Source organism: Oncorhynchus keta, chromosome 5 (assembly GCF_023373465.1).
Source record: "Oncorhynchus keta strain PuntledgeMale-10-30-2019 chromosome 5, Oket_V2, whole genome shotgun sequence".
Lineage (NCBI taxonomy): Eukaryota > Metazoa > Chordata > Actinopteri > Salmoniformes > Salmonidae > Oncorhynchus > Oncorhynchus keta.
This window is the reverse complement of record NC_068425.1, coordinates 10,034,079-10,054,756: the sequence shown is the minus strand read 5'-3', so window position 1 is coordinate 10,054,756 and position 20,678 is coordinate 10,034,079. Positions and strand designations below refer to the sequence as shown.

General features: G+C 43.4%; 1 protein-coding gene, 1 non-coding gene and 1 pseudogene across 2 annotated transcripts; 2 read left to right on the top strand and 1 right to left on the bottom strand.

The window, feature by feature from the left end:
- Positions 1-3,218, top strand: part of LOC118384486 (voltage-dependent L-type calcium channel subunit beta-1-like) — a 34,576-nt pseudogene extending 31,358 nt beyond the window's left edge.
- Positions 3,219-10,116: 6,898 nt separating this feature from the next.
- On the top strand, positions 10,117-14,288 carry LOC118384485 (ADP-ribosylation factor-like protein 5B). Its single transcript, XM_035771070.2, has 6 exons — positions 10,117-10,549; positions 11,299-11,359; positions 11,468-11,615; positions 12,114-12,197; positions 13,086-13,237; positions 13,397-14,288. The coding sequence occupies exons 1-6, from the start codon at positions 10,504-10,506 to the stop codon at positions 13,443-13,445; spliced, it is 540 nt and encodes a 179-aa protein (XP_035626963.1). The 5' UTR covers positions 10,117-10,503; the 3' UTR covers positions 13,446-14,288.
- A 1,455-nt stretch (positions 14,289-15,743) lies between these two features.
- trnac-gca (transfer RNA cysteine (anticodon GCA)) lies at positions 15,744-15,815 on the bottom strand. Its single transcript has one exon. It is a non-coding gene; the product is annotated as a tRNA-Cys (tRNA).
- Positions 15,816-20,678: the final 4,863 nt, after the last annotated feature.

Sequence of the window (20,678 nt, the reverse complement as noted above, 5' to 3'; positions counted from 1 at the left end):
CATTGGCTTAACATTGAAATGAATGCCCTTTTAGGTAGCTGGCTGAATCTCTGACGTTGACAGGTGAGACACTAACATAATGTCCCTCTGTGTTGTATGTAGGAGCTGTTTGACATCATCCTGGATGAGAACCAGCTGGAGGATGCCTGTGAGCATCTGGCTGACTACCTGGAGGCCTACTGGAAGGCCACCCACCCCCCAGCAGTAACCCCCCCAACCCCCTCCTCAACCGCACCATGGCCACGGCCGCCCTGGCCGCCTCCCCAGAGCCCGTCTCCAACCTGCAGGTACAGGTGCTCACCTCCCTGCGCCGCAACCTGGAGTTCTGGCCTGGCCTGGATGGCCCCGGGGCCGAGCATGGGAAAGTGGCCGAGCACGCCCTCTAAAGGCCAGCTGTGGGGGACGAGGGATGGCTCAGGGGGAGCGACACCGCCTTCCTAACCCAAACCCGTCTGCCTGCTCTCCAGATATATCTCCTCCCATCCTCCCTCTCTCCATCCCTCCCTTTGACCTGAAAGAAGAAACCTAATCACATTGTTTAGAACACATTCTCATTCATAATACTGTATAGAGAAACACTACATACATGGAGAGATGGAGGGGGCTGTTAACTGGAGAGTGTATACTGGGTCCATCACATTGGATCCAATTGAGCACAGACATTCATATTCATATTCACACACACACACACACACATCAGAGTGCTCAGAACAATATAGGCCCCACACATTACTGTGAAAGCCTTCTGCATTAGAAAACACCCACACACAAACAGAGAGCTTCGTCCTCTTTGAGAAAACCTCTCTGCAAATGACACAGTATGTTAGAGCAACACACACAGCAAAATTAGCAAAGGAGAGTTTATATGGGCAGGACACTGGTTCCAGACCAAACCAACACTGGGGAGGGTTTTCTGTGAGAATAACACACACACACAATCACATTGAAGTTGTGAAATGAATTGACGGGCGCAATTATTGGATGAAATGAAAATCCTCCATCTGTCCATCAGTCAGAGAGGTACAATACCTCTGTCTCTGGTCTGCTGCTGATTCCTTGTTTACTGTAATTGGTTGAGAAAATGGAGTTGTGTGCGCCTTACCCAACCTCAGGGCTCCCTGCCTGGCCTCCTTTCTTCAGCACTCCTTTATCGTCTGGGAAACGGTGTCCAGTTTACTTCCCTTCTCCGTGTTGCCATGGCACCGTCCCTGAAAAGGAGCGAATCATCTCGGCCGCTTGGCCAATGTGTGCCTTGTTTTTGTGGCATCATTTCTAGTTTTCTGATTTGTGTGGCGTGGCAGGGATGGGCTGTGTGTGTGTGTGAGAGCATGCATATGCGTGCGCGCGTGTGTGTGTAAAGTGATGTGGGCCATGACTAATAGGAATGTCCTATTTCATGAATTCACACAGGAAACTCTAACCAGCAGAAAAATGATAATCTGGGTCTCATCTCCAATCAGCCACTGGCTTCAGCCAAATACATACAGCATGACTCATGACTGTCACAGTCCAAGACCTTGTAAAAGTGTCCAAGTTGCTTCCATATATCAATGAGTTATACCCACATAATTGATTTAATAGTGTTCATTTAGAGATAAAGGCACTATTGTGAACAGTGCTTTCTCTGATTCAGTAGGTCATATTTTATATGGTGCGGCTAGCTGTACATTGCCTGAAGTCAGCGCGTTGATTCCGCCTGCACTGATCTGTCTCGGCTGAGGGCCGAGCGTTGCGTGGGAGTAACACAATCTGACAAAAGAGAATGGCGGCTGTATAGATTCATTAGAATTCATTCAGTTGGAGGAGATTTTGTTCAGTTATTATTTAACTGTCAAAGGGTGTGACTAAGCTCTGCCTATTCAAAGTCATTAGCAAGGATCAGCCAAATGTTGGCTTCACCCAACTCTAAAGTGTCTTGTTAAGTGTGCTGAGTTTAAACAGAATGTAATACTTACTACTTAGGATGAGGAACATGCTTGTGAATGAAAAAGAAATATCACAATTAGTTTAAACATAATTTTAGCTGCTGTGAAAAATCAGCCATAAGAGGGCACTGTTGGTTTTGCAGCCAGGAGCTGAACATGGTGTTTTGCTTGCCTCATGACTGCATGGCTGATTCTCTTACAGATGATGAATGAACACATTTCTGTAGTCTATGGAAAAGAGTCTGTGTGCATGTATTAAATACAAAAAAGAATGTCACTTTGACCAAGTAATTATTTTCACGGTGTGTTTTAAGTACTGCATAAATATATCCATTGTTATACTGTAAACCTCTATGTGTTGCATTGTGAACTGACTGACTGACATTACTGATATCCTGTTTGATCTAACTGCACCCTAACCTGTCCTAACCCTGTTGACTAACCCACTGCCCGGGCCTTGTTCTGTCTCACTGTGTCTCTGCATGGCGTGTGGTGTGGGCGGGGCTCGCTGCAGGGGCCGTACCTGGTGACCGGAGAACAGAAGCGGGAAGGGCCTCTGTCGGAGTGCGGTGGTAGCGGCAGTCTCCATGACTACCAGAGTGTCCAGGGAGGGAAGCAGCAACCGCAGCAGCAGAAGCAGCAGACCTACATGCACTCCTCACGGGGCCAGCTACGGGCAGGGGGTGGGAGGGGCCTGTCCCGGCAGGACACCTTCGACTCTGAGACTCAGGGCAGTCGGGACTCTGCCTATACTGAAGCAGGGGACTCTTGCATGGACATTGAGACCGACCCCTACGAGGAGTCTGAGATGTACCGCGGGGTAGGGGGCGGGGGCAGCCGCCTCCACCTGGCCCAGCACCATGGCCGGCAGGCCTCCTGGGAAGACGAGGGGGCCGAGCCGGACCAGGAGAACCTCAACCACCCTCCCATGGCCTCCCATACCCAGCCTGGGCAACATGGCCGGGCCAAGCTAAGGGAGAGGTACTGCCAGGAACCCGGGGATACCGGCACCAACATGGGCCACAACAAGAATCAGGAGGACTGGGGGAGGGACGTGTACATCCGCTGAACACACATCACAACATATGGGCTAGGAGGCTGACTGACAGACTGGGGGAGGGACGTGTACATCCGCTGAACACACATCACAACATATGGGCTAGGAGGCTGACAGACAGACTGGGGGAGGGACGTGTACATCCACTGAACACACATCACAACATATGGGCTAGGAGGCTGACTGACAGACTGGGGGAGGGACGTGTACATCCACTGAAACACATCACAACATATGGGCTAGGAGGCTGACTGACAGACTGGGGGACACATCCGCTGAACACACATCACAACATATGGGCTAGGAGGCTGACAGACAGACGGGGGAGGGACGTGTACATCCACTGAACACACATCACAACATATGGGCTGGGCTACGGGGGGAGGCTGTACACTGAACACACATCACAACATATGGGCTAGGAGGCTGACTGACAGACTGGGGGAGGGACGTGTACATCCGCTGAACACACATCACAACATATGGGCTAGGAGGCTGACAGACAGACTGGGGGAGGGACGTGTACATCCACTGAACACACATCACAACATATGGGCTAGGAGGCTGACTGACAGACTGGGGGAGGGACGTGTACATCCGCTGAACACACATCACAACATATGGGCTAGGAGGCTGACAGACAGACGGGGGGAGGGACGTGTACATCCACTGAACACACATCACAACATATGGGCTAGGAGGCTGACAGACAGACGGGGGGAGGGACGTGTACGTCCGCTGAACACACATCACAACATATGGGCTAGGAGGCTGACAGACAGACGGGGGGAGGGACGTGTACATCCACTGAACACACATCACAACATATGGGCTAGGAGGCTGACAGACAGACGGGGGGAGGGACGTGTACGTCCGCTGAACACACATCACAACATATGGGCTAGGAGGCTGACAGACAGACTGGGGGAGGGAGGAAGTTCACGGTTTGGGCTAGGGGGTTAGCGGTGAGAGGAGGGTGGGTTTGGGGGCCATGCCAATCAGAGGCTCATGAATTAATCTGTTTACAACCCTACTAAAGAGGTACTTTTCTCATTGTTGAGTACGCTGTAAAGAAGATAACAACTGCCAGACGCCATCCACCTCATACAGATATTTTAGCTATATTCAATTAATTTATGTTTTGAGAAAAAAAGCAGTTTGGTTGGTCTCTTTTTAGTTTATTTTGTTAGTACTACTGCATGAATACCATGGAATCCTACTGAACTGACAGCACGAGGACAGTTATCATTATGATTATGAATTCATCATTGTGTGATCTGTATGGCTTAATCTCTGTAGTGTAGAATGTGAAGGCTGATAGAGCTGTAGTCTGTCATGTCTGTCCTCTGCAGTCTTAAACAGGGTTGTATGTCCCATGTACAGTACAGAGCATCAGGGTCTCTATCCCCACAGCTTCAGGCTCAGCTTCAGGATTCAGACACTTTCAGGATGGATCCTAAGCTTTTTGAGTCCCTCTCCCCCGATTCCTCATCACCCAGACCTTAAAAGCTATGTGGATGGAAAAGTTGCCATAAAGTCTTCAGAATAGTTTTGAGATAATTGGTTTCTTCGTTTGACGCTTACCGTAATGTTAAGAATAATAGGAAACACCCCAAAGATACTACTTCTTCTTCCCTAACCGACTTTCTAACCGACTTCCCTAACCGAACTGTATTTGTCTGGTTGTCCCCATCTGTTTACTGCTATTTTAGGGATACTGTCTGTCTGTGGGTGATAGCTTTGCTCCTGTAATATAAATTTGTCTTTTTGAATGTGGTACAGTTCATAAGCAGCCCTACAGTAGTAGTCGCGTGAATGAAATGTCCTACCTAATAGTCTCTCACACCCTCAGACTTTACTTCAAGAACTCCAATCACAAGTGCCCGAATGTTTCGCCAAGCCACGCCCACCATTGTCATGGCGGGATGTCTTATCTCTTGTCACACTCGCTGTTTTCATACGTGTGTCTTTACTGTATATGTCTTCTTGGCAACTACCCTGCCCTGTAGCCTACCCTGTCGCTCCAGCACGATGTCCACCACCATCTTGTTTTCTCTGCACCAGCTTTGTGTTGTCTAAGTGTTACAGGGCACACTAACAGTTATGTAAGAGTTGTTTTGCGTGGTAAATCACCCCAAACGTTCAACCAAACGGCTAGCTTGTCTGAATGTCAGATGCCATGCACTTCACTTCTTGATTTCTGACTGACTTTAGTGGTGTTTTTTTTTCTTCCTGTGGACATTTGCATTTTATAAGGTCCTCAGTTCTTTAGCGCTAGTGAGAAGAGTGGGGGGATAGGTACAAAACATGGTCTTTAACTCAGTTAACTAAATGGAGGATCCACAAATGTCTTTGGTGGGCTCCTTCTGCCCACCCCTTCAGTCAAATAAATAAATATAAAATAATAATTCGTAAATAATGTTTATTGTTGCGTTATCGCAATTGTTAAAAAGATGGAAGAACATGTATCATTGGTGCCTGATTGTAGCTACATTTAGCTTTTTCTGCCTTTCATTTTTAATCTGTGGATAAATTCGTATTTTAATTAAAATTTTAATCAGAAGAAAAAGGTGCTTGGGAATTTCATTGTGTCACTCCTTTGATCAAATACAATTTTATTGGTCACATACACGTTAATGCGAGTGTGGTAAAATGCTTGTGCTTCTCGTTCCGACAGTGCAGTAATATCTTAACAATTCCACAACAACTACCTAATACACACAAATGGAAAGGGATGGAATAAGAATACGTACATATAAATATATGGATGAGTGATGACCGAGCGGCATAGGCAAGATGCAATAGATGGTATAAGATGCATTACTCATCCCATATGTATATACTGTAAGATATGTAAACATTAAAGTGGCATTATTTAAAGTGACTAGTGATCCATTTATTAAAGTGGTCAATGATTTAAGTCTATGTAGGCAGCAGCCAATCTGTATTAGCGATGGCTGTTTAACAGTCTGATGGCTTGAGATAGTGTTTTTTCAGTTTTTTTTATTTCACCTTTATTTAACCAGGTAAGCTAGTTGAGAACAAGTTCTCATTTGCAACTGCGACCTGGCCAAGATAAAGCATAGCAGTTCGACACATAGTGAGGCAAAAAAGTATTTCGTCAGCCACCAATTGTGCAAGTTCTCCCACTTAAAAAGATGAGAGGCCTGTAATTTTCATCATAGGTACACTTCAACTATGACAGACAAAATGAGGAAAAAAATCCAGAAAATCACATTGTAGGATTTTTTATGAATTTATTTGCAAATTATGGTGGAAAACAAGTATTTGGTCACCTACAAACAAGCAAGATTTCTGGCTCTCACAGACCTTTAACTTCTTCTTTAAGAGGCTCCTCTGTCCGCCACTCGTTACCTGTATTAATGGCACCTGTTTGAACTTGTTATCAGTATAAAAGACACCTGTCCACAACCTCAAACAGTCACACGCCAAACTCCACTTACTGTGAAGCATGTGGGTGGAAACATCATGCTTTGGGGCTGTTTTTCTGCAAAGGGACCAGGACGACTGATCCGTGTAAAGGAAAGAATGAATGGGGCCATGTATCGTGAGATTTTGAGTGAAAACCTCCTTCCATCAGCAAGGGCATTGAAGATGAAACGTGGCTGGGTCTTTCAGCATGACAATGATCCCAAACACACCGCCCGGGCAACGAAGGAGTGGCTTCGTAAGAATCATTTCAAGGTCCTGGAGTGGCCTAGCCAGTCTCCAGATCTCAACCCCATAGAAAATCTTTGGAGGGAATTGAAAGTCTGTGTTGCCCAGCAACAGCCCCAAAACATCACTGCTCTAGAGGAGACCTGCATGGAGTAATGGGCCAAAATACCAGCAACAGTGTGTGAAAACCTTGTGAAGACTTACAGAAAATGTTTGACTTCTGTCATTGCCAACAAAGGGTATATAACAAAGTATTGAGATAAACTTTTGTTATTGACCAAATACTTATTTTCCACCATAATTTGCAAATAAATTCATAAAAAAGCCTACAATGTGATTTTCTGGACTTTTTTCCTGATTTTGTCTGTCATAGTTGAAGTGTACCCATGAGGAACATTTACAGGCCTCTCTCATCTTTTTAAGTGGCAGAACATGCACAATTGGTGGCTGACTAAATACTTTTTTTGCCCCACTGTACAACAACACAGAGTTAAACATGGAATGAACAAAACAGACAGTCAATAATACAGTAGGAAAAAAAGAAAAAAAAGTATATATACAGTGAGTGCAAATAAGGGAGATAAGGCAATAAATAGGCCATGGTGGCAAAGTAATTACAATATGGCAATTTAACACTGGAATGGTAGATGTGCAAAAGATGGATGTGCAAGTAGAGATACTGTGGTGCAAAAGGAGCTAAATAAATGAATACAGTATGGGAATGAGGTAGATAGATGGGCTGTATACAGATGGGCTATGAACAGGTGCAGTGATCTGTGAGCTGCTCTGACAGCTGGTTGTTAAAGCTAGTGAGGGAGATGGGAATGTCCAGCTTCAGTGATTTTTGCAGTTCGTTCCAGTCAGTGGCAGCAGAGAACTGGAAGGAAAGGCGACCAAAGGCGAAATTGGCTTTGGGGGTGACCAGTGAGATATACCTGCTGGAGCGTGTGCTACGAGTGGGTGCTGCTATGGTGACCAGCGAGCTGAGATAGGGTGGGGCTTTACATAGCAGAGACTTGTAGATAACCTGTAGCCAGTGGGTTTGGCGATGAGTATGAAGAGAGGGCCAGCCAACGAGAGCGTACAGGTCGCAATGGTGGGTAGTATATGGGGCTTTGGTGACAAAACGGATGGCACTGTGATAGACTACATCCAGTTTGCTGAGTGTTGGAGGCTATTTTATAGATGACATTGCCGAAGACTCAGTCTCAGTCTTCAGTCTCTCGGTCCCAGCTTTGATGAACGTACTGACCTCGTCTTCTGGATGATAACAGGGTGAACAGGCAGTGGCTCGGGTGGTTGTCCTTGATGATCTTTTTGGCCTTCCTGACATTGGGTGCTGTAGGTGTCCTGGAGGGCAGGTAGTTTGCCCCCGGTGATGCTTTGTGCAGACCGCACCACCCTCTGGAGAGCGGTTGAGGGCGGTGCAGTTGCCGTACCAGGTGGTGATACAGGCCAACCGGATGCTCTCAATTGTGCATCTTTAAAAGTTTGTGAGGGTTTTAGGTGACAAACCAAATTTCTTCAGCCTCCTGAGGTGGAAGAGGCACTGTTGCGCTTTCTTCAACACACTGTCTGTGTGGGTGGACCATTTCAGTGTGTCTGTAATGTGTACACCGAGGAACTTAAAACTGTTTCCTTCTCCACTACTGTCCCGTCGATGTGGATAGGGGGTGCTCCGTTTTCTGTTTACTGAAGTCCACGAAACAGCAGAGGGGGCCGATAATCACTGATGATTATCAGGGACACACACTTGCACATCCTCCACACCTAGAGAGCTGTATGACTGAATACATTAGTTTGCCATTTAAATTAGCTATACTTTAAATGATCACTCAATTCTTGCACTGCAAGTAACTTAGGTATATTGCTGATTGAAGCCATTGTCAAATAACAGAAAACCTCATCAGGCGCATATCGTAACAATACGTATAACAGCTGAAGCTTGCTGTACTTTACCTTTTGTTACATAAACTATGGCTTACAGTATGTTTTCTGTTTCTATAGTGAAGGCAAAAAAGAAGAAAGCTTCTTAAGAACTTGTGGTTTCATCTCTGGTTGAAAACCCAATAGCTGCAAGACTCAGCTCAGCACGTGACGTGCCCTGGATTGTCATGCCTACACTGTGGAGGAAACGATTTTGTTTTGTTTTTAATTCCAGACATTTTAAAAAAGAAGTAATAACCATATAATGTTCTATGGGAGGAAGTAGTTAAGTAAATATCTAGAAGTTTGGGTGCGGTGGTCCCTCTTCCTGAATCTGCGATCATATGTTGCATAGTTTTTCACGCTTTCCCTAATGTCCACACCATGACCCAGAGTGACCCCTGACTGAGTCCTACCATTACATGATTCTTGAGTGAATCCCATGTAACTAAATAGGGGTCTGATCAGTGTTCGGATTAGGGTGGATGTCAGTGTTGGAGATATTCAGTAGGGATCCGGCTATGATATTCAGTAGGAGCACTAGGGCATACACTTCACAGAGTAACTAAGATATGAGTGTGATAATACCGTTTTTAAAATATATTAATGTGAATGAAATGGAAAAATGGAACAGCTAGTGTTCCTGAAGTTACATGGAAAACACATTACCCCCTGCACTGCCATAAAGATCCAGACTTCTAAGCAGAAGCCTCATGTTGTGGGACTATCACTTCTACCACCAGGACATTTTAACTTGGGAAAGTCAAGCCCTGAAGTTAGTTCAAAACATATTCTCATTCACGGGAATAGAAAGGGAATCCCAGGGGAATGTCACAGTCATTGTTTTACTTTTGGAAGCCATCAATAAATATCACCTGAAGAATTCCCCTGAAATGAGGCTTGGTCAAAGTAGGTACTTTACGGGGCAACTAAGATATTAGTGCAGAGTTCCGTTTTTAAAACAATTGATGTATATTCATGTGATTGAAGGGGATCAGCTAGTGACCCTGCCCACTGGGCACAGACATCTCTTCCAAGTTGGTTTAATGTAATTTAATTGAAATGATGTGGAAACAACGTTGATTCAACCAATGCGTGCCCATGGGTGAGGTTTACATGCAAAAATATTACACACTGCACTGTGGTGAAATAAAGATCCAGATTTCTTAGCGCCTATGGTTGTGAGACATTCCCACTTCTGCCATCATTGTAGACAATATTTCAAATTGGGAAAGTCATGCCCTGAAGTTTATGATAAACACAATCTCAATCACAGGAATAGAAATGACATTCCAGGTGAATGTCACAGTCATTGTTTCACTTTTGGTTACTAAACATGTAGAATTCCCCTGCTTGAGATTAGGTTTGAGGAACTATAAAGTAGTTCCGCGTCCATATGTGGGTGATGGAGTTGTCCTCCCATTCAGCAGCGCTCTCATTTCATTCGTCACATTTGCGTCATGTTTTGCTACAGACGCGTGGCCACGCCCGCTTTTAGCTGCTGAGGAATTCCTTTGCCCCGCCTTTTTCTGTGACTCGCTCCAATCATCCCCCAAAATCTAGCTGGCTAAGTAAAAGAATGCATTGCCTATTTTGATCGCAGAATCAATTTGGTATCGATAGACAACCCATGGGCACATATCTCGTTTTGTTTGTGTCGACGAACGTCAGGAAAAATACCTTTCTAGGTTGTGCTACCTAATATTTTCCAGGTAGTTGGCTTAATAGCCTCGATGCACAGCACAGGGTTAGTTATCAGTACAGTTATTTAGCTAGCTAACGTTAGCTATCTTTGCTTGGAAGTGTGGGTTGCCTATTGTGCTAGCTAGCCAGCTACCGTTAACAGCTATCTGATTTGCTGTGTTTGAAATATTTTCATATTTCTTTGAGTTGTCTTCATTCTCATCACCGGTGGATATGGGACTACTCTTTACCAAGCTGATGACTGTCTTCGGAGACCGAGGTAATCAGTCGTGTGCCTGGATACATTTAGCTAATTTACTGCTATTATTGTTGCTCCTGAATAACGTTAATCTGCACTTGTTTGCTTGGTTTGATAACGTTAGCTGCTTTGTAGCAGAGTGTTGTTATGGACTGGATGTCAATTATGAGAACGCAAGAGAAACTGTTAAGACGTGATTTTCAATAACGTTAGTGACAGTTTAAAAAATGGTTAATTTCGGCATAGCCAAAATTGTAGCTAAATTTCTAACTACACCGGGCACCTTCCAATAACTGATTAATTTCTGTCGGACACGAGCTAGTCCGTACTGGATGTTCTGTTCACTGTGTCAACGTTCTGCACACGTGTCCCGTGTAATTATCTGTTTTCTATGTAGCGGTAGTGATAGTGAATTGCATTAATATTATGTAACCAATAACATTTAGTCAATCAGTACTGTTTACCTCGTTGATGAGATGATGGCAGGTTATGTCGCTGGGGTTGACTATCAGGGTCAAATGGCCCTTGTTTTACCTAATAGTAACACTGCAAACAGAGGTTTTGACCCCTTTGTATAATACAGATGTCTGCCCATGTTTTTCATATCTGGTATTTGAATCCATGGCTATACCCTTCAAAGAGAGTCCATCAGTCAGATGTTGTCATGGTGATGTTTGATTCGCTTTGGGGGTCACAGGTCTGTGAATGGCAATCTGTGTGTCTGTTGTGTAGAAGTGTGTAAATCACTTTCCTCTTTCCTTTTCTCATAGAACACAAAGTGATCATAGTGGGCCTGGACAATGCTGGGAAGACCACTATCCTCTACCAATTGTGAGTGATATCAAAATAGATTTGTATAATTCATGATCACATAAGTCTCAAATTTATGCAAATTATATTTATAATCACTTAGTCATGACAATCACTCTGTCCTCTCAGCCTTACCAAAGAGGCGGTTCACACCTCCCCCACCATTGGCAGTAACGTAGAGGAGATCTCTGTACGCAAGACCCGCTTCCTGGTGTGGGACATCGGAGGCCAGGAAAGCCTGAGAGCCAGCTGGAACTCCTACTACTGCAACACAGAGGTACAGATCTCTTGGTGTGTGTGCCGCAGAAAGTCTTAGTCGAGGAACAGCATGTGTTTTTTTAACGTAACAAAGTGTGTACAGGTTGGTTTCTGGCCAGTTACAGCTGGAGTAGAAATAGAACCCTGGTGAAGGTGCTAATGCCTAAACACTTTTAGCTTTAACTTCCCCTTTTCCCTCCGAGACTGTCTGACTAGCTACAGCTGGAGACGAGATGTTTTCAAGCTCTCCAACGATTAGGCCAACACTGAGTTATTACACTTTAACCAGCAGCTGATTGTTGTTGTCATTGATAAGGCATGGAAACACTATTACATCATCTGTTACAGAACTAACCATATCAGTCTGCTGTCCTGAGTATTCCTCTAACACACTAGACTGTTACTGAAGTAATGTTAAACGTTGATGAGATGAGAGCACTCGGAGCCTGGGGTAAAGTTTAAGTGAGTAAGTTGGTCCTCTTTGGCCAGGGTATTCAGTTGTTTTGTCTCTCTTTAGATTGTGATTCTGGTTGTGGACAGCACAGACCGCGAGCGCCTAAATCTGAACAAAGATGAACTTCACCGCATGCTTGCACATGAGGTAACAACCACCTGGGGCTTTTGGGGGGGATTATGGGAAGGGGGAGGGAGGGTCAGCTCAACCTCACTGTTGAGATTTTTTTTTTCTGAAGACCAGTTTCAAATGCAGGAAAGTACACTTCATTCTTAACTTCCTTCTTCCTGTATGTGACACACCAGAAATATTAGCCGATTGTAATTTCCTTATTGTATCAATAGGTGGATGATTGAGGATTACTTTTAAGAATAAGGGCACTTTGTTTTCTAGGTGGTTCACGTTCCATTGTCTTATGTATCTTTTTTATGTATCTTTTTAAAGGTGCAATATACAGAAACCAGCCATTTCCTGGTTGCTAAAATTGTAATAGTTCACCTAATTTCAGTTTGTGACAAACAAGCAATCCAAATGGCTGTGAAATATATTTTTGATAACCAAAAATATAATAGTTTTAGCTGTTTGAAGCTGGTGTATAAAATTGCTTCTTAGGCTTGCTTTCAATGAGAATGACAGATCTATAACTCACATTTCTATGTGAATTTGATCAGGTGGCCCAAAAAGTGACATATTGCAGATTTAACATGTTGACGCGTGAGCTGTGTTCATGCTCTCAATATGACTCATATCAACACTAGAGCAAACAAACTGATTTCAAACCATGATGGGTTGTTTCAACATTTCCCCAGTGTATTGACAGCTGAGCTATTCAGTTTCTGTTCCGCTGATGCTGCTATTTTCTATTATCTGAGACGTCGCAGCAGAGCGATTATGTAGATTTCCACAGGAAACGCTCAGACGTGTAAATATGTTGAATATAAAAACAACATAATTGTGCCTCCTGTCTGGCTGGTGTGTAGGACCTATAGAATGTAACTCTGCCTTTCTCTCCTGTCCTGTCTGACTGGTGTGTAGGACCTACAGAATGCTGCGATTCTAGTTCTGGCCAACAAGCAGGACATGAAGGACTCTATGACAGTGGCAGAGATCTCCCAGTGCCTCACCCTCAGCTCCATCACAGCCCACTCCTGGCATGTACAGGCCTGCTGTGCCCTCACAGGGGAGGGGTGAGTACACTGCATAACTACAGACACGCCTGGGCCTCCTCTCTGTGTATGTGTGTGTGTGTGTGTGTGTGTCTTATAACATTCCCATAAATAACCTTAAGTCACTCAAACACAGTTTAATTTTCAAAACCATTTCCATCTCTTTCTCCTAACCCCCAGACTACCTGCCAGTCTGGACTGGATGAGGTCTCGTGTCCTGGCCAGTTAGAACTCCTTCTGTGGGCTCATCCCAATTGGAATCAGGACAGCTATCCTTTGATCCAACAAACACAACCTCTCAGACGTCACAGCCAAAGCCACAGTGCCCAGATCAGGATCTCCACTATCTGTAGTGACACTGCCCCTCTGAGCCCCAGGGGTGGCCCCAGTCCTGCCCTGTCACCCTCATGCCTTACCCAGCCCTTAGTGTGTATGCCAGGGCTGACCAGAGTCCAGGTCTGCCTCGGGATAGAGGAGGCCTGGAGGAACCTGGCAGAACCTTAGCTAGACATGCCAGGGTGTGCCAGTGTGCATGTGCATTAGCATCTATGTGTGGTGTGTGTGTGTGAGACTCCGTTCTAGAGGTCCACCATGTTTACATAAGAATCCCTACCTGTCAGACCTGACTCCATGAGGATGACACAATATGCCCCACATAAGCTGAAAAGGGACCTAATCATAGTATTTAAGCCTCCTGTCCTCATGAACTCCACAGAGGTAGAATGGGAGGTTGCATTGGATTTCTTTAACATACAGATTTGTACCTCTGACCTTGAGGAAAACCACAGTACAACAGGTTAAGAGGCCAGACCTAATGGTGATCAGACTGGTGCTCAGCCTTCTAAGCTAACAATGCACAAATTACTTGAAGTATTTATATCAAATAAGAAAAAGGGGGTTTGCTTGACAGTGTAAAATAGTAGCATGCTTTCTGTAAAAAGCAAGATGACAAACAAGTATTGTCTGATTTTAAAACAGGTTAATCATGTATTTTTATACATATACAGTGGCTATGTATTTTACGGTACAAAATATTTTTTTGTACAAATAAATGTTATTATTGATAAACTTGTGACTGGGCTGCCTTCTCTGTAGTAGGGGAATTACACATGGAACAATTTGGGAACGCCTGAACCAATGATGTATATACTGAACAAAAATCTAAGTGCAACAATTTCAAAGGTTTCACTGAGTTACACTTCATAGAAGGAAATCAATTGAAATACATGTATTAGGATTTCAAATGACTGGGCAGGACTGCAGTGATGGGAGGGCATAGGCCCCAGCCACTTGGGAGCCAGGCCCAGTCAATCAGAATGAGTTTTTCCACACAAAGCCTTTTTTACAGTAAGAAATATTCCTCAGTACCCCCCCCCCCTTCTCGGATGATCCCACAGGTGAAGAAGCCGGTTGTAGAGGTCCTGGACTGGCGTGGTTACACGTGGTCTGCAGTTGTTAGGCCGGTTTGATGTACTGCCATATTCTCTAAAATGATGTTGAAGATGGCTAGTGGTGGAGAAATTAACATTAAATTCTCTGGCAACAGGTCTGTTCGTCATTCCTGCAGTCAGCATGTCAATTACACACTCCCTCACAACTTGAGACATCTGTGGCATTGTCGTGTAGCAAAACTGCACATTTTAGAGTGGCCTTTTATTGTCCTCAGCACAAGGTGCACCTGTATACTAATCAATCTGTTTAATCAGCTTCTTGACATGCCACACCTGTCAGGTGGATGGGTTATCTTGGAAAAGGAGAAATGCTCACTAACATGGATGTAAACAAATTTGTGAACAACACATTTGAGAGAAATAAGCTTTTTGTGCTTATGGAACATTTCTGGGATCTTTTATTTCAGCTCATGAAAAAATGGGACCAACACTTCACATGTTGTATTTGTATTTTTGTTCCATATATATATGTCACACCCATGTCTTGCTCCCATGCAGATTTTGTATTTGCCAAGGAAGGCAGATTAATGTTCTGTATTATGTCTGATTAGATGTTAATAGAGAGAAACTGCTTGCTTGCTTAAGGCTAAAGTGATTTCGGAATTGGGACCAGATTTTATGAATTTAACTCACATTTCTATGTACATTTCGTGGGGTTGCCGAGGTGCCTTATTGCTATTGTAAACGGGTTACTAACGTAATTAGAGCAGTAAAAATAAATATTTTGTCATACCCATTGTATATGCTCTGTTATAAACTGGGTGGTTCGAGCCCTGAATGCCGATTGGCTGGCCAATATACCACGGCTAAGGGCTGTTCTTACGCAACGCGGAGTGTCTGGACACAGCCCTTTTAGCAGTGGTATATTGGCCATGTATCACAAACCCCCAAGGTGCCTTATATTAGCTGGTTACCAACGTAATCAGAGCAGTAAAAATACATGTTTTCTCATACCTGTGGTATATGGTACCACGGTTGTCAGTCAATCAGCAATCCAAGGTTTATATTCCCAACAGTTAACAGCTGCATTGCACTCTATTTACTAGTCTTGATAACACAGTTCGCGGGTTCAAAATAGGGGGCATCCGGATTTGAACCGGAGACCTCTTGATCTGCAGTCAAATGCTCTACCACTGAGCTATACCCCCACTGTACTGTAGTAGCAAAATAAAAGCTAATTATCCTAAGGACCATGTTCATATATTAGAGAAACATTGTTTTATGCGGTAGTTTTTATTTTCGGCACAAAAAAATGTATTTCGCGGGTTAACGATGTTTTTCAAGACGTGTTCGTCTGTTAGGAGAGCGCACACTGTGCACTCGTTTCCTCCACTAGGAGGAGACAAATACATGTGTCTCTTGGGTGCTTTCGGTACTGTACAGTACACTGTATTTTATATATGCTATTAAGGGAGAAACGAATGTTAGTTTTTCTTTGTATATTTTTGTCAGTAACAACATCAGTCGGCTCTCATGCATGCCCAATGATATATATATTTTTTATGAATATGCATGCACCCTAAACACATTAGATAAAAAGATGGGTTTGGTCACAGTGGTAAACCCCTAGATAGTAAAACTCTAGTTCTGTCGTGCATTTGCCATAAAACAACAACAATAACCACTCACATGACACATTTCGACCAGTTTAAGTTTTATGGTGTGTCTAGGGCAGGAATTGATGATGAGACAATTAAGAGTACAGAATGTTGTTAAAACCGTGACCGTGGAAACCATAAAGGTGAGAAAAGGCCTGTTGGGAAGACAATGCAACAACAAAAAACCGCTCTGCAGGCCTTATTACATCCCAGCCACTTGAAATGACATTGAGGTTTATTTGCATTACAACAAGGTGATTGCATTCCTCCGAATTTCAAAAGTAAATCTGGTGGTGATAGAAATGTGTACATTTGAAAATAAAGGAGAGCCGCACACTCTAGGAGCTCAGATGCAAAGAATGTAATATCCAACGTTTCGACAGCCAAGCTGTCTTCAGCTGGATATTGGATATTACATTTTTCCACCTGAGCTCCTAGAGTGTGTGGCTCTCCTTTATTTTCTAGTGTTCTACTCCGCTCGCCAGCACCTCGCCTAAATAGGTGTGCGTTTCTTTTCCTTCTAGAAACGTGTAAATGACTAGAGAATGACTCTGACAGTACAATGAATGACCTTCCATCAGGCATGTCTGCTACACTTCCTCAACAAGGGATTTCAAGGAATGGGTACCATTTTAACAGCTAGTTTCTCCTAAGTGAAGGACAATCCTATGGGTTATACCATGGACAATAAATATAGGCCTGATAGTATGGCGGCAACCATGTCTGACAGTAATAAACCTAACCCTTTTACAGTAACAGTTATGGTCAGGTAACATGTTTTAGACTACCATCTGATACTATGAGCTCCCATTGCTATTGTTTTTTAAAAATTGTGTCTTGTATTTAAGATTGTCCACTGTGTGGTCCCCAAATACTTATGTAACTACTTCGACTTGGTCAGGGATAACCATAACTATTCCACTAGAAGGAGCAGTGGTGTAAAGTACTTAAGTACTACTTATGTTTTTTGGGGTATCTGTACTTTACTTTACTATTTATATTTTTGACTACTTTTACTTTTACTTTACTACATTCCTAAAGAAAATGATGTACTTTTTACTCCATACATTTTCCCTGACACCCAAAAGTACTTGTTACATGTTGAAGCACAATTCACACACTTATGCTTAATTTGTAATGATGTCTGAGTGTTGAAGTGTAAAAATGGCACCATGTGGTTTGCTTAATATAATAAATTATAATAATATAATTACTTTGACTTTTACTCAAGTAGTATTTTACTGGGTGACTTTCACTTTTACTTGATTCATTTTCTATTAAGGTATCTTTACTTTTACTCAAGTATGACAATTGAGCACTTTTTCCACCCCTGAGAACCAACATTGATCCTTTCAGATTTAAGAGCGGTATGGGGAAAGAACCCTTTTTGGAATTGTTGGGTTTCTGACATGATTTGGAATAGTCTTCCAAAGAACTTGAAATTCATAAAACCTCCATGGTCCATATCAAGTTCTCACTTAAAATGGCTAAATAGTAGCATGTCTCGTAAGTGAGCCGTAAGACTACATTATGTGGGTGAGAAGAAAAGGCTCCCATCTACTGGACAGGTTGTGGTACTACTAAAAAAAAGCATCACAGTAGAAGTAAACTTTCGAGATGAACTCTGGTATCCTTGATGATTTTCTTAAATTGTAGGTGGAGGCATATCCAGCAGGACCGCTCTTATGTATGTATTTTAAACATGTCTAATAAATTAAATTAATCAATCAGTCTTACAATATATATTTCTAATGGAAAAGGAATAGAGATAGACATACATTTAAACTGTAAACTGGTTAAAACTGACCATATGTGCATGTTTGTTTATAGATCTGTCTATGTCTAGGCTTCAACATCCCCATATTCTGTTTGTCTATGGCAGGGATGGGCAACTTTGATGGGGGTGGGGCAAAGGGAAAGTAATACAAAAGTAACTGAAAGTTATCAGATTACGTTACAGAGTTTGGGTAATCCAAAACGTACGTTACTGACTACAATTTTGGACAGGTGACTAGTAACTGTAATGGATTACAGATGGATTACCACTCATGACTGTGTGGCAGCGCACATCTCCATCTCAATCATCAAGTTCCCTGATGACAGAACAGTGGTAGGCCTGGTTACCAACAACATCGAGACAGCCTACAGGGAGTAGTGGAGAGCTCTGGCGGTGTGGTGCCAGGATAATAACCTTTATCTCGATGTCAACAATACAAAGGAGCTGATCGTGGACGACAGAAGACAGCAGAGAGAGCACGCTTCCATCCACATCGACGGGGCCACAGCGGAGAGGGTGAAAGCTTTAAGTTCTTTGGCGTGCGCATCACTGAGGACCTACCTGAAATGGTCCCTTCACACCGATAGTGTGGTGAAGAAGGCGCAACAGCGTCTCTTCAACCTCAGGAATCTGAAGAAATCCAGCTTGGCCCCTAACACCCTCACAAACATCTACAGATGCAACATTGAGAGATCATTCTGTTCGAGCTGTATCATCGCCTGGTTCAGTAACTGCACCGCCTGCAACCGCAGGGCTCTCCAGAGGGTGTTGCGGTCTGCCCAACGCATCATCCGGGGAACACTGCCTTAGACACTGTCACTAGCCGGCCTCCGCCCGGTACCCTGCCCTGAACCTTAGACACTGTTACTAGCCGGCCTCCGCCCGGTAGCCTGCCCTGAACCTTAGACACTGTCACTAGCCGGCTACCAACCCTGCCCTGAACCTTAGACACTGTTACTAGCCGGCCTCCGCCCGGTACCCTGCCCTGAACCTTAGACACTGTCACTAGCCGGCCTCCGCCCGGTACCCTGCCCTGAACCTTAGACACTGTCACTAGCCGGCCTCCGCCCGGTACCCTGCCCTGAACCTTAGACACTGTCACTAGCCGGCTACCAACCGGTACCCTGCCCTGAACCTTAGACACTGTCACTAGCCGGCTACCAACCGGTACCCTGCCCTGAACCTTAGACACTGTCACTAGCCGGCTACCAACCGGTACTCTACCCTGCACCTGTACATAGAGTCGTTGAACACTGGTCACTTTAATAATGTTTACATACTGTCAATGGTGGAAAAAGTTCTCAATTCTCATACTTGAGTAAAGAAGTAAAGATACCTTAATAGAAAATGACTCAAGGAAAAGTGAATGTCACCCAGTAAAATACTACTTGAGTAAAAGTCTAAAAGTATTTCGTTTTAAATACACTTAAGTATCAAAATTAAATGTAGTTGCTAAAATATACTTAAGTTTCAAAAGTAAAAATACAAATAATAAAACATTCCTTATATTAATTAAGCAAACCAGAAGGCACAATTTAAAAACATTTTTTTTTTTAACAGGTAGCCAGGGTCACACTCCAACACACATTTGTGTTTAGTGAGTCCACCAAATCAGAAGCAGTTGGCTTGACCCGGGATGTTCTCTTGATAAGTGTGAGAATTTGATAATTTTCTGTCCTGCTAAGCAATCAAAATGTTACGATTACTTTTGGGTGTCAGGGAAATGTATGGAGTTAAAAGTACATATTTTTCTTTAGAAATGTAGTAAAGTAAAAGTAAATGTTGTCAAAAATATACATTGTAAAGTACAGATACGCCAAAAAACTACTTAAGTAGTACTTTAAAGTATTTTTTACTTAAGTACTTCATACCACTGCATACTGTTTTACCCACTTTAAATGTATATACTGTATTTTAGTCATGGCTCATCCATAATAACAATCTCCACAGAGGAACTCTAGAGCTCTGTCAGAGTGACCATCGGGTTCTTGATCACCTCCCTGACCAAGGCCCTTCTCCCCCGGTTGTTCAGTTTGGCCGGGCGGCCAGGTCTAGGAAGAGTCTTGGTGGTTCCAAATGTCTTCCATTTAAGAAGGATGGAGGCCACTGTATTCTTGGGGACCTTTAATGCTGCAGAATTTTTTTAAATATCCTTCCCCAGATCTGTTCTTTGACACAATCCTGTCTCGGAGCTCTACAAACAATTCTTCATGGCTTGGTTTTTGCTCTGACATGCACTGTCAACTGTGGGACCTTACATAGACAGGTGTGTGCCTTTCCAAATCATGTCCAATCAATTGAATTTACCACAGGTGGACTCCAATCAAGTTGTGGAAACATCTTAAGGATGATCAATGGAAACAGGATGCAGATGAGCTCAATTTCGAGTCTTATATCAAACGGTCTGAATACTTATGTAAATAAGTATACATTTGTGATCATTTCAAAAAAACGTTTTTGTTTTGTCATTATGGGGTATTGTGTGTAGATTGCTGAGAAAAAAACAATATTTAATCAATTTTAGAATAAGGCTGTAATGTTCAAAAAGGTGGAAAAAGTCACGGGGTCTGAATACTTTCCGAAGGCACTACAGTATTTATATTGAGGACTCTGACATTGCTCGTTCTGCTATGTCT